Raw genomic sequence first — 13,833 nt, forward strand, 5'->3', positions numbered from 1 at the left:
CAGTCACCTCTCCAGTCATCACCCAGACACATCCCCTGGTGTTACTGTATAATGTCCTATTCCCAGCAGTCACCTCTCCAGTCATCACCCAGACACATCCCCTGGTGTTACTGTATAATGTCCCATTCCCAGCAGTCACCTCTCCAGCCATCACCCAGACACATCCCCTGGTGTTACTGTATAATGTCCCATTCCCAGCAGTCACCTCTCCAGCCATCACCCAGACACATCCCCTGGTGTTACTGTATAATGTCCCATTCCCAGCAGTCACCTCTCCAGTCAGCAGCTAAATGATCTTGTTGGTGAGTTCCAGGGTCTTCTGGTCTTTGTGTCTCTCATGTATCAGTGAGTGAGGTGGAGGCACCGTGATGGGGCTCTGGGCCCTGCTCAGTCCTCCTGACACACAGGGACAGCTGCTGAGTATGTCACACTCACTGGATGGCTTCTTCACTACTGTGTAACCCTGTGTATTGGTGAAGACACCAAATATCACTGAGCACAGGTCTCCTCACCTCCTCAGTCATGTCAATGCACAACAGAGGGTGTAACAGCTGTACAGAGGTGGCAGAAACACAGGGGAGGGTGATGGGAACAGAAGAGGTTAATAAAACAGGGACAAGACAGCAGGCAGCCCAGGGGACAAATTGTTAAATAATACAGAATTCCATCAGTCAATCTGCACAAATGATGAAATCACAAATGACCACACCTCAGATGTATGTTACATGTGTGACCAGCCTGCCGGCCGTGTGTGTGCAGTGTAGGGGGGGATGAGACATGTCCAGGGGGATAATCAGTGTCACTCTGAGGATCTTGGGTCTGTCAAAGCCACTGGCTGTCTCTGAGAGAGTCTCTATTGCTCAGTATAACAAGACGCCCTGACAGACAGTCTCAGCTCACAGAGTGAAGGGAAATTGTGGTTGCGCTGTCAGGTCTTATTATATAAAAGGAGTCAGACAGGAGTATATAAATAATAACAAATTAAATTTATTATAGACAATTAAACAAACCAATCCACTTAAAAGTATAATTTCAATCTCTCAGGTGTATATATTTATGCTACAAGAAAATATAGTTAAACACCAATTAACTGTGCAGAGAGCTCCTGTAACAGAGTATTAGGATTGTATCAATACATTTGCATGAAGTGATACAAGGTATAAAAACCACATTCCTCTGACTCTAATCATTTACTAGCAGGAAAGACAAGAAAGTTAATGTTCAATAGCCGAGTCAGGGCTATTAAATGGTAAGTAATAAGATCATTGGTAGAAGGGGTTCCAAAATGCCATGTACCTGGCACAGAGTTCACGCACTGTCTGATCAGCAGACCTTAATAATAATATGCTCTTATAGCAGGACCACCCCACAGGTCACTCACCAGTCCAGGTGAGGTCACTCTCAGTCCTGCTCCCTTTCCGGATACCGGCAGTAAGTTACCGCTGCCCCGCGATGCCTATGAACGAGCTGCTATTTATTCACGCTCTATACAATTGACGTGGACAGCAGACAGACCCGTGGCTATACTCAGCTGCCCAGGACACCGGCAGCAAATAGCCTTCCGGCATTAAGGATATCACTGGTGCCGGTGATCCTTACCCGCTCCACGCAGAGGCAGGTGCCAATGGCAGGTGCATATGTACGAGCTGGACCCATGGCTCTAACCGGCTGCTCCCCGTACACTGCAGCACCTGAGGAGGACAGCTAATCCTGCACAGTGCAGCTTCTCTGGATTACTGAGACACACACACAAGGACTGTTGAGTGAGCTGTGGGGTGGTCTGCAGACCAAGATAAAGACCCTGGGGGGGTCCTACAGATCCCGGACATATCATTACCCATACAAATCAAGCTGACAATAAGGGCAGTCCGTGAACCCTGTGCCAGGGACATGGCATTTTGGAACCCCTTCTACCAATTAATTTATTACTTACTTTGTAATAGCCCTGACTCGGCTATCAAATATTAATTTTCTTTTCTCTCAGGCATTTGAATGATTAGAGTCAGAGTAATGTGGCGTTTATACCTTATTTCACTTTGTGCAAATGTATTTATTCAATCCTAATACTCTGCAGAGTTGAGCGAAAACAGCTGTTTTTTTCATCATCGGCGAAATCGATAGATTTTCGCCAAAAAAAAGTCTAAAAATGTGGGGATTTATTTCAGAACCATTTGGACACCCTTCTAATGATAAATTACCCCAAAAATGTTTTGTAAGTTGCGTACTTTTGTGAAAAACAACCACGCAAATCTTGGGTGAAAAAAGAATCATTGAAAATCATTTTAACGTATTAGATCTGATTTTTTGGGGGGCAATATGGCTACGTCAAGTGTTTTAGACATCAAATGCGGTTGCAGCAGGCGGTTTTTTAAAGGTTTTTAAAATTGCATTTTTATGACACTAAAATATAGTTGCTTCTATTTTAACGTACCCCCAATTTACATGGGACAATATATTCCTGGAAAAAAAATAGCTTTCTATCATTTTCGAAAAAATTTTTTTAACCAACATACGCAATTTATGAAAATGTTTTGGGGTAATTTATCATTAGGTTGGTGTCCAAAGGGTTCTGAAAGAAATACCCACATTTTTAGCCAAAAAGAGGGATTTTGCATTTTTTCTCTCCTGATCTGGAAAGGAGAAAACTTTTCTCCAGTTTTTTTTCTCCATTTTCGCCCTTTTTGCCTGTTTTTTGGAGAAAATCGACCACTTTCGCTGTTTCTTTTGCAGAAAATCGGACAATTTTGCCAATGTCCAAAAAAAACTTCCTTTTTGCCACTAATTGAATACGCCCTTAATTGGAGTTTAACTATATTTTTTTGTAGCATAAAGATATACACCCGAGACTGAAATTATACTTTTAAGTCCATTGGTTTGTTTTATGTTTTGTTGTCTATAATAAATGTAATTTGTTATTATTTATATACTCTTGCCTCACTCCTTTTATATAATTAGACCTGACAGCACAACCACAATTTCCCTTGATGTTTGCTTATAATTAGGGCATCACGGTGGCCCTTAGGAGAGCTGCTGTTATTGCAAATTTGGGTTTAATACTGACCTCTGGATGGATACTGACGCCAATTAAAACTTTATTAGTTTCAGCTCAGGGAATGCAGCCTTACATCCTTCCCCAGCTCGTGTTATGTATCATATGGTATATACAGTACATACATGTTATACCTATTATGTTTTATTCCCTGACCACTCATTAGTTATTCTTACTCTGCAGCTGCTGCTATAACAGGACACCACAGGTCGCTCTCCCAGTATAATAATAATAACACTACACCACAGCCTGCTCCCCCTGTATAATAATAACAGGACACCACAGGCTGCTCCCCTGTATCATAATAATAAAAACAGGACAACATAGGCTGCTCCCCATGTATAATAGTAACAGGACACCACAGGCTGTTCCCCTGTATAATAATGCTAACAGGAAACCACAGGATGCTCCCCCTGTATAATAGTAACCAGATACCTCAGGCCACTCCCCCTGTATTGTAGGACACCACAGGCCGCTCCCCCTGTATTGTAGGAGACCACAGGCCTCTCCCTCTGTATAGTAGGAGACCCCAGGCCCCTGTATAATAATAATAATAATAATAACAACAGGACATCACAGGCTGCTCCCAGTGTACAGTATTGCAACACAGGCCGCTCCCCCTGTAAAGTAGGACACAACAGGCCGCGCCCCCTGTAAAGTAGGACACAACAGGCTGCTCCCCCTGTAAAGTAGGACACAACAGGCTGCTCCCCCTGTATAGGATACCACAGGCTGCTCCCTCTGTATATAAGTACACCACAGGCTGCTCCCCATGTATAGTAGGATACCACAGGCTGCTCCCCCTGAATAGTAGGACACCATTACCTGCTACTGCCGGACACTCTGAACAGACACCCGGGAAGCTGCAACAATGGATAAGTCGAGATCACATTTCCTTTGTGTGGAATGCACAACCCAGAAGTAGGTTGGAATGCACAGCCTGGAAGTAGGGTGTGAATGGCTGGGTATTAGTTTGCTCCCTCTGACATTATCAGGTTGCGTCAGATCATGTGATCAGACCGTGTGACCACTCACACACAAGAGGACAACTTTCTTTTTTTTTGGACCATATCTCATTCCCCTCAGAGCGGTGATTGGCAGCAGCAAGTAGCCAATCAGGAGTAGGAAGGACATCCTGTAACTAGCAACCACCTGCACCTGCCGCTCACAGCTTTATCACTAGAGTTACAGCAGCACAGTCTGATGGTGTCCTCATGTACAGTGACTGGCGGCTATATTCTTATAGTCTCCCAGTCACATGCGGCCCATACACAGTGCGATAAAAACACGTACAACCTGTCTTAAAAGATTTCCCTTGAAATTTTAGATACGATGTGGTCAAAAGGTGTACGATTGTTCGTACGATCATACGGATCGATGCTTCATTTCATGATTACAAATCGAGGGGCCACACGTTGGTGGCATAGTGGTATATAACAATGGCAGTGCCATGGGTCATATGCATTGGTGGCATAGTGGTATATAAACAATGCAGGGCCATGTGGGGGGACACACGTTGGTGGCATAGTGGTATATAATAATGGCAGTGCCACGGGCATATGCATTGGTGGCAAAGTGGTATATAAACAATGCAGGGTCAGAGACCAATGTACTGAGTGCAACGATGTATACTCACTTCAATCACACTCCACACACTGCGATGCGATGCTGCTGCTCGGAACCCCGTCTCTCATTACAAAATGGAGAAAGGGAGTGGCTAGGGATTTTATACACCTTGTAATCAGACATCAGATCGTATTACTTGCCAAAAGTGATATGATGTGTGTTACATTGTGGTAAGATAGGTCGCCCTCATACGGTTTTCTAGTAAGAGAGGTGATCCGATTATACGACTGCGGGGATGCGCATCACCATTGTATGTACACCAAACCAACATACGATGTGTACTAACGATCGTTACTATCAATCAAAATTGTACACATCGTATAAAAAATCTTACTGTGTATAGCCGGCCACAGAGCAGAGGGGGCGGGATCACTAGGGCATTAGCTGCCATTTTGTCATTGACATTCCTGACACAGCCGGAGTCAGGTAACGTGTCCTGTATTTATTATATTATTATTATATGGGGGGAGGAGACTGTACAGTGATATATGAGGGGGAATAACACAGCTCCTGGCACACACTGATATGTGGTATTATTATGATATAGGGAAGAGGGGACGTACAGTGATATATGAGGGGTAATAGCCACCAGCACACACTGATATGTGGTATTATTATTATATAGGGAGAGGGGACCGTATAGTGATATATGAGAGGGAATACACACAAACTCGATGTGGTGAAATGAGTGTCCAGACACTCCCCACTGCAGGATGGAGTAGCACGTTAGCAGGTTTATTTGACATGAATCCCTAGGTCTTCTTCCACGCATAAGTACTTTTCTTTCAGGTGGGCAGTGACCTGTTCCGGTGGCACATTCAGTCTCTGCAATGCTAATAGTAACAGAGACTGCCTAAAACCATGCATGGGACGGCGTCCCCCATTCCTCCCTGTTGTTTCTATCGGAGATCACCTCGGTCCCTCTCTCACCCTGGGTCCTCTCACAGAAGACCCTGGACAGCAGAAGGGACTAGGTACCTGACTCTGTACTTTACTCACTCTATCCTGGATACACCGGGGCTTTCTGCTACATATAAGTATCCAACTGTGTATATGCATGTGCTCTGATATGTATTGCTATTTGATTTTATCCCTATGATCTCCCAGGAAATTCAAGCTACTATTGTTCTGTTGTGTCATTTTGGTTAACCATCTGGATGTTGAGTATATGTTATTTATAGATGGTATTTATACTTTTTATTTAGAATCCTAAAGAGTATCAGATCATTCTTATATGTGATTGTATCTGATATGTATCCCGAGGTATAGTGCAACGTTGTATTTAGACTTATACTAATTTACACTACTGTAGAGGATTTTAACTTAGTGTCTTTTTGCAAACCTGTGCATCCATCTGATTACGGCTGATACATCTGGTTAATGATCAAATCACACAATAGGGTAATTTTTTAAGTACCATCAGGATATATGTATGTGGAATTATGCAGATACGATATTAATACATGTAACAGCCTTACCGATGAACATATGTATCTACTGCATTAGACAAGTGTGATTCATAATTATCATTTATTGTTTTTTTTATGTCAAACCTGCTAAAACATATTCATTAGGAGACGTAAGCAAAGTCACCACACAATTTATATTTAAACTATGTAGAATATGAGATATGTTATCTTATTATTATATTAGACATTCCTGACACAGCCAGAGCAAGGTAACTTGTCCTGTATAGATTATAATATTATTATATAGGAGAGAGGGGACTGTACAGTGATATATGAGGGGGAATAACACATCTCCCAGCACACACTGATATGTGTTATTATTATTATTATTATTATTATTATATAGGGTAGAGGGGACCGTACAGTGATAGATGAGGGGGAATAACACATTTCCCCGCACACACTGATATGTGGTATTATTATTTTATAGGGGAGAGGGGACCATACAGTGATAAATGAGGGGGAATAACACATCTCCCAGAACACACTGATATAAGGACTGTATGTATGAGATGTAATGCTGTGCAGTGACTGTGGGTATCGGGGTATATGTGCTGGACATGAGAATGTATAGCATGTTCCCAGGACTGTGTCACAAATGGTGTCTGCGAGTTACCTGTCTGTGATCGGGATTCAATGGAGACCGACATGAGTGGAACCACAGATGACGTAGATAGCTCTATTTGCAAGATTTGTGTAGCAGTGAAAACTGCCTTTGATGATAGATGACAGGAACGTGGAGGAACCAGACCGGGACCGTCAGGAAGACTTGTTGAGTTGAACTGATGAACTTGGAACTTGACTCTGGACTGGAACTATGTGGCTTTAACTGATGAGCTTGGAACTTGACTCTGGACTAGAACAACGTGGATAAAACTGATATGACAGGAACTTGACTCTGGACTGGAATAACGTGACAATGGCTGAAGGGAAATCTGGTAATGCTGAGACGAGGGTTAAACAGGGTGATCTGGAAATGCTGTGACAAAGGTTGGAACTCAGGTGCAGGCTGGATTGGATAATTGGGAATTACAGGTTCAGGAAGGAATGGGTAGGTTTGGGATTTAGGTTCAGGGAGGGAGTGGGTAGGTAGAAGGAGCAGGAGTTGATCCACAGCAGGAAGCACGATGCAAGTTTGCAGGGTGCCAGGGACCAACCAGGAGTAGGGCTAGCAGAGCACAGGACTAAAGTCAGGAGCACATGAACTCACTATTAGCTGATGCTAACAGGTCGTCAGGATTGCTGTAGCAGGTTTTCTGGATTGCACCAGGGGTTGCTGTAGCAGGCTTTCTGGATTGCACCAGGGGTTGCTGTAGCAGGTTTTCTGGATGCACCAGGGGTTGCTGTAGCAGGTTTTCTGGATTGCACCAGGGGTTGCTGTAGCAGGTTTTTTGGATTGCACCAGGGGTTGCTGTTAGCATGAGTCAGGGATACACTAGAACACAGAACAGCATGAACCATACACCACGGAAGTAACGAGATGTTCAGGCCCAGAATGCTATCAGGGGTGGATGTATATACCCTGGGTCCGGCTGCAATTGGTGGATATGGACAGGTGGTCTGGCAGTAGCATTCTGAGTGGTGGAAGGCACAACATGCAGAGGGAGTACTCATCTCTGCAGCACCGAGAATCAGAACTACACCTGTGATTCCAATCAGGGCTAGCAATGTTCACAGACAGGAAAGGACCCAGGTGAAATAATCACTGTGGAAGGAATGCATAGAGAAGTGCTGCAGCAGCATGATCAGAGCAGATCCTCCAGGCAAATTACACACACAGATCCATGGGACAGCTGACAGGGGTAAGTCTCAAGGCAAAAAGGTGACAACTAGACAGGGTCGTGACAGACTGTATGTATGAGGTGTAATGCTGGACAGTGACTGTGGGTATGGGGGGTATATGTGCTGGACGTGAGGATGTATAAGGTGTGCCTAAGACTGTATGTATGAGGTTTAATGCTGGGCAGTGACTTTGGGTATGGGGGTATATGTGCTGGACATGAGGATGTATAATGTGAACCCAGGTCTGTATGTATGATGTATAATGCTGGGCAGTGACTTTGAGTATGGGGCTATATGTGCAGTACATGAGGTTGTATAATATGTGCCCAGGACTGTAAGTATGAGGTGTAATACTGGGCAGTGACTGTGGGTATGGGGGTATATGTGCTGGACATGAGGATGTATAACATGTGCTCTGGACTGTATGTATGAGGTATTATGCAGGGCAGTGACTGTGGGTATGGGGGGTATATGTGCTGGACATGAGGATGTATAATATGTGCCCAGGACTGTATGTATGAGGTATAATGCAGGGCAGTGACTGTGGGTATGGGGGTATATGTGCAGGATATGAGGATGTATAATGTGTGCCAAGGACTGTAAGTATGAGGTGTAATACTGGGCAGTGACTGTGGGTATGGGGGTATATGTGCTGGACATGAGGATGTATAACATGTGCTCTGGACTGTATGTATGAGGGTGTAATGCTGGGCAGTGACTGTGGGTATGGGGGTATATGTGCTGGACATGAGGATGTATAACATGTGCCCTGGACTGTATGTATGAAGCATAATGCAGGGCAGTGACTGTGGGTATGGGGGGTATATGTGCTGGACATGAGGATGTATAATGTGTGCCCAGGACTGTATGTATGAGGGTGTAATGCTGGGCAATGACTGTGGGTATGGGGGTATATGTGCTGGACATGAGGATGTATAAATTGTGCCCAGGACTGTATGTATGAGGTGTAATGCTGAGTAGTGACTGTGGGTATGGGGGTATATGTGCAGGACATGAGGCTGTATAAGGTTTTCCAGGACTGTGGACCTGAGTTGGACCCATTCGCTAAGGTGCGATCGCGCGCTGCCGGGCGTTTGTTGCTCAGTGCGCATGTGTCTAATTTGCAGTACACGTGCGTAAGATAGTCTTAGCAATGGGGAATCGTGCGCTCGTAGCACACAGACTGCCCGCTACTTTGAGTGACAGATAGTGCCGTTTGTGGGTGGTAACAGGGGAAGGTGCTTGTGAATGGGGGAGTGCTGTTGCGGACGCAGGCGTGACAGGCCGCCAAAACGCAGCTTAAAGGGGCATGCATTATTAGCAAAGTAGCGTCATTGTACATGTCACCTGCATGTATTGCATCCAGCACTGATCACAGTGCTTGCGGCGGGGAAAGGCAACCCCAAGGGCTGCAAGCAGCTCCGATGGCTCTCAATGTTACCGATTAATCAAACAATTCCAGGAGATGACATGTGTTATGAGGGGAAAGGAGGCGTCTTTATACACTTGCGAGCGCTCAGTGCCATAGCTCACTAAGACATAGATGGCATCCTTATGCCACGCAGTGTGAGATTTAATTTAAATATCTGGCCCCTTTTTGGCAGCGAGCGGCCGCATCTTGCGAGCAAGTCTGAATGAGCTCCTGTATGTATGAGGTGTAATGCTGGGCAGTGACTGTGAGTATGGTGGTATATGTGCAGGACATGAGGATGTATAATGTGTGCCCAGTTCTGTATGTATGAGGTGTAATGCTGGGCAGTGACTGTGAGTATGGTGGTATATGTGCAGGACATGAGGATGTAAAAGATGTGCCCAGGTCTGTATGTATGAGGTGTAATGCTGGGCAGTGACTGTGGGTATGGGGGGTATATGTGCTGGACATGAGGATGTATAATGTGTGCCCAGGACTGTATGTATGAGGTGTAATGCTGGTCAGTGACTGTGGGTATGGGGGTATATGTGCAGGACATGAGGATGTATAATGTGTGCCCAGGACTGTATGTATAAGATGTAATGCTGGGCAGTGACTGTGGGTATGGGGGTATATGTGCAGGACATGAGGATGTATAATGTGTGCCCAGTACTGTATGTATGAAGTGTAATGCTGGTCAGTGACTGTGGGTATGGTGGTATATGTGCAGGACATGAGGATGTAAAAGATGTGCCCAGGTCTGTATGTATGAGGTGTAATGCTGGGCAGTGACTGTGGGTATGGGAGTATATGTGCAGGACATGAGGATGTAAAAGATGTGCCCAGGACTGTATGTATGACTATGTAATACTGGGCAGTGAATGTGGGTATGGGGGGTATATGTGCTGGACATGAGGATGTATAATGTGTGCCCAGGACTGTATGTATGAAGTGTAATGCTGGGCAGTGACTGTGAGTATGGTGGTATATGTGCATGACATGAGGATGTATAAGATGTGCCCAGGACTGTATGTATGTGTAATACTAGGCAGTGACTGTGGGTATGGGGGGTATATGTGCTGGACATGAGGATGTATAGGATGTGCCCAGGACTGTATGTATGAGGTATAATGCTGGGCAGTGACTGTGGGTATGGGGGTATATGTGCTGGACATGAGGATGTATATTATGTGCCCAGGTCTGTATGTATGAGGTGTAATACTGGGCAGTGACTGTGGGTATGGGGGGTATATGTGCTGGACATGAGGATGTATAGGATGTGCCCAGGACTGTATGTATGAGGTGTAATGCAGGGCAGTGACTGTGGGTGTGGGGGTATATGTGCTGGGCATGAGGGTGTATAAAATGTGCCCAGGACTGTATGTATGAGGTGTAATGCTGGGCAGTGACTGTGGGTATGGGGGTATATGTGCTGGGTATGAGGCTGTATAAAATGTGCCCTGGACTGTATGTATGATATGTAATGCTGGGCAGTGACTGTGGGTATGGGGGTATATGTGCCCAGGACTGTATGTATGAGGTGTAATGCTGGACAGTGTCTCATGTTTGCAATGACTACTTAAGTACTTTGTGATATTTATTGTAATTATATTTATTCTTAGACGATTGAGCTGTGGTGAAATCACTGATTCACTGAGGATGGACAAGGACCGGAGTCACAAAAGCCAGAAGATTTTACACCTCACCCTAGAGATCATCTACCTGCTGACTGGGGAGGTGAGAGGTTCTGGGGAAGTCACAGTGACATTTCTTATATCTATAGTAATAATACAGGGCATGACTAGGGAGGTGAGGGGATATGGGAGTGTCACAGTGACATCACTTATATCTATAGTAATAATACAGGGACATGACTGGGGAGGTGAGGGGATATGGGAGTGTCATAGTGACATCACTTATATGTATAGTAATAATACAGGGACATGACTGGGGAGGTGAGAGGATATAGGAGTGTCACAGTGACATCACTTATATCTATAGTAATAATACAGGGACATGACTGGGGAGGTGAGGGGATATGGGAGTGTCACAGTGACATCACTTATATCTATAATAATAATACAGGGACATGACTGGGGAGGTGAGAGGATCTGAGACAGTCACAGTGACATCACTTATATCTATAGTAATAATACAGGGGCATGACTAGGGAGGTGAGGGGATATGGGAGTGTCACAGTGACATCACTTATATCTATAGTAATAATACAGGGACATGACTGGGGAGGTGAGGGGATATGGGAGTGTCACAGTGACATCACTTATATCTATAATAATAATACAGGGACATGACTGGGGAGGTGAGAGGATCTGAGACAGTCACAGTTACATCACTTATATCTATAGTAATAATACAGGGACATGACTGGGGAGGTGAGAGGATCTGAGACAGTCACAGTGACTGTCTCAGATCCTCTCACCTCCCCAGTCATGTCCCTGTATTATATCTATAGGACTAATAGTGTTCATTCTGCACCTGATAAAACCTGTGCAGTTCCTCTTTCCTGCCTGGGGTGTTGCTCTCTGCTCTGGTTCTTCTACCACACAAACTACTGAATGTCAGCAGTTTGCTGCATCAGTGAGTGTGTTAGAACCACCAAAGCAGAAAGTGACAACCAAGGCAGGAAAGAAGAACTGCACGGGTTATGACAAGAGCAGGGTGCTAGAATCTAGAATAGGAATAATACAGGGACATGACTGGGGAGGTGAGGGGATATGGGAGTGTCACAGTGACATCACTTATATCTATAATAATAATATATTGACATGACTGGAGAGGTGAGGGGATCTGGGAGTTTCACAGTGACATCACATATCTAAAGTAATAATAAAGGGATATGACTGGGGAGGTGAGGGGATATGGGACTGTTTTCAGTGATATTTGGTGTCTCCCCCAATACACAGGATTACACAGTAGTGAAGAAGACATACGGTGAGTGTGAGACACCCAGCAGCCATACTAGTGTGTCAGGAGGACTGAGCAGGACCCAGAGCCCTATCACAGTGCCTCCACCTCACCCACTGATACATGAGAGACACAATGACCAGAAGATCCTGGAACTCATCAACAAGATCATTCAGCTGCTGACTGGAGAGTTGACTGCTGGGAATGGGACATTATACAGTAACACCAGGGGATGTGTCTGGGTGATGACTGGAGAGGTGACTGCTGGGAATGGGGCATTATACAGTAACACCAGGGGATGTGTCTGGGTGGTGACTGTATCATTATGTGTCAGGTTCCTATAAGGTGTCAGGATGTCACTGACTATGTCTCCATGAAGGAGGGGGAGTATATAGAGGAACACAAGGGTTTGTACAAGGACATGATGATGGAGAATCACCGGTCCCTCACATCACTGGGTAAGAGGAGACTGTCATTTATTGTACAGGGGAGAGCAGGTATGGGGGCCACTATATACACATCATCTGATAATCACATATATACAATGTACTCAGTCACTGTGTGTCTCCTACAGATGGACTCAGTAACATAAATACCCCAGAGAGATGTCCCCGTCCTCTTTATTCCCAGGATTGTACAGAGGAGAATCACAAGACCCCACAGGAGCATCAGGTTGATGGGATTTAAGGTCTCACCAATATACCAAAGTGACTGTCACTATGGGTCTAATTCTTAGGTGGGAGTAAAGCAAATAAGAGCCAATAACTGTGCACCTGGGCGATGCCATGTTACCCTGCAGGTGGGGCAGACACAGAATATGCAGAGCGTGACAACATGACAGAACTACGTTCAGCAGGTAAAAGCAGTAGATTTTGTTATTCCCCACAATTTAGCATAATACAGCAATCACAGCAGCGAGTGTATAATACAGCAATCACAGCAGCGGGTGTGTAATACAGCAATCACAGCAGCGGGTGTATAATACAGCAATCATAGCAGCGGGTGTATAATACAGCAATCACAGCAGCAGGTGTATAATACAGCAATCACAGCAGCAGGTGTATAATACAGCAATCACAGCAGTGGGTTTACACCTTCGGTCACAGTCGATGTACATAAGATCAGTGGAACCTCCTCGTCCAAGCACTCTGACGCTAACCACACTACCTTCCTGCCTATCACCTGGCCGACTTGTTCAGCATCAGGAGCCCTGGTCATTGTTCTCAGAAAAGCTTTAAGCCAAACTCTCAGGTGCTGACTATTACCTGGCTGATGATCTCAGCAAGCTGCAAGGCCTGGACCAGACCTGCAAAGCATCGTACACCCTTGTAACCAGACGGTGAGTATATCCCACTTACTCTGTACCTGAAACCATCCTGGGCCAACCTACTCAGCTGTGGCTCCGTGACCCTACTGCCACATACCCTGGCATCTCCTCTGTTGAAGCAGACAGATTTCCAGACAAACTCACCCATTCACCAACCCGGACATTACTCTGCATTTGTAATTCGCCTTCGCATTCCTCCCCCTCCCCCAGCTTCACCATTGGACTCTCCATATGAACCTGAGGT

General features: G+C 45.1%; 1 protein-coding gene across 2 annotated transcripts; it reads left to right on the plus strand.

The window, feature by feature from the left end:
• The first annotated feature begins 7,881 nt into the window (after positions 1-7,881).
• LOC148508122 (gastrula zinc finger protein XlCGF66.1-like) lies at positions 7,882-13,792 on the plus strand. 2 transcript variants are annotated; one of them, XM_088445288.1, is made up of 5 exons: positions 7,882-7,946; positions 10,960-11,074; positions 12,262-12,519; positions 12,597-12,720; positions 12,837-13,792. In XM_088445288.1, exons 2-5 carry the CDS (start codon positions 10,997-10,999, stop codon positions 12,947-12,949), a joined length of 573 nt encoding a protein of 190 aa, XP_088301414.1. In that variant the 5' UTR covers positions 7,882-7,946; positions 10,960-10,996; the 3' UTR covers positions 12,950-13,792. The 2 variants fall into 2 exon arrangements, with proteins under 2 accessions (XP_088301414.1, XP_088301413.1); XM_088445287.1 differs by having other exon boundaries at positions 12,597-13,792.
• The last annotated feature ends 41 nt before the right edge of the window (positions 13,793-13,833 follow it).

The sequence above is a fragment of the Taudactylus pleione genome, unplaced genomic scaffold (assembly GCF_031769625.1).
Source record: "Taudactylus pleione unplaced genomic scaffold, aTauple2 ptg000377l, whole genome shotgun sequence".
Taxonomy (NCBI): Eukaryota; Metazoa; Chordata; class Amphibia; order Anura; family Myobatrachidae; genus Taudactylus; species Taudactylus pleione.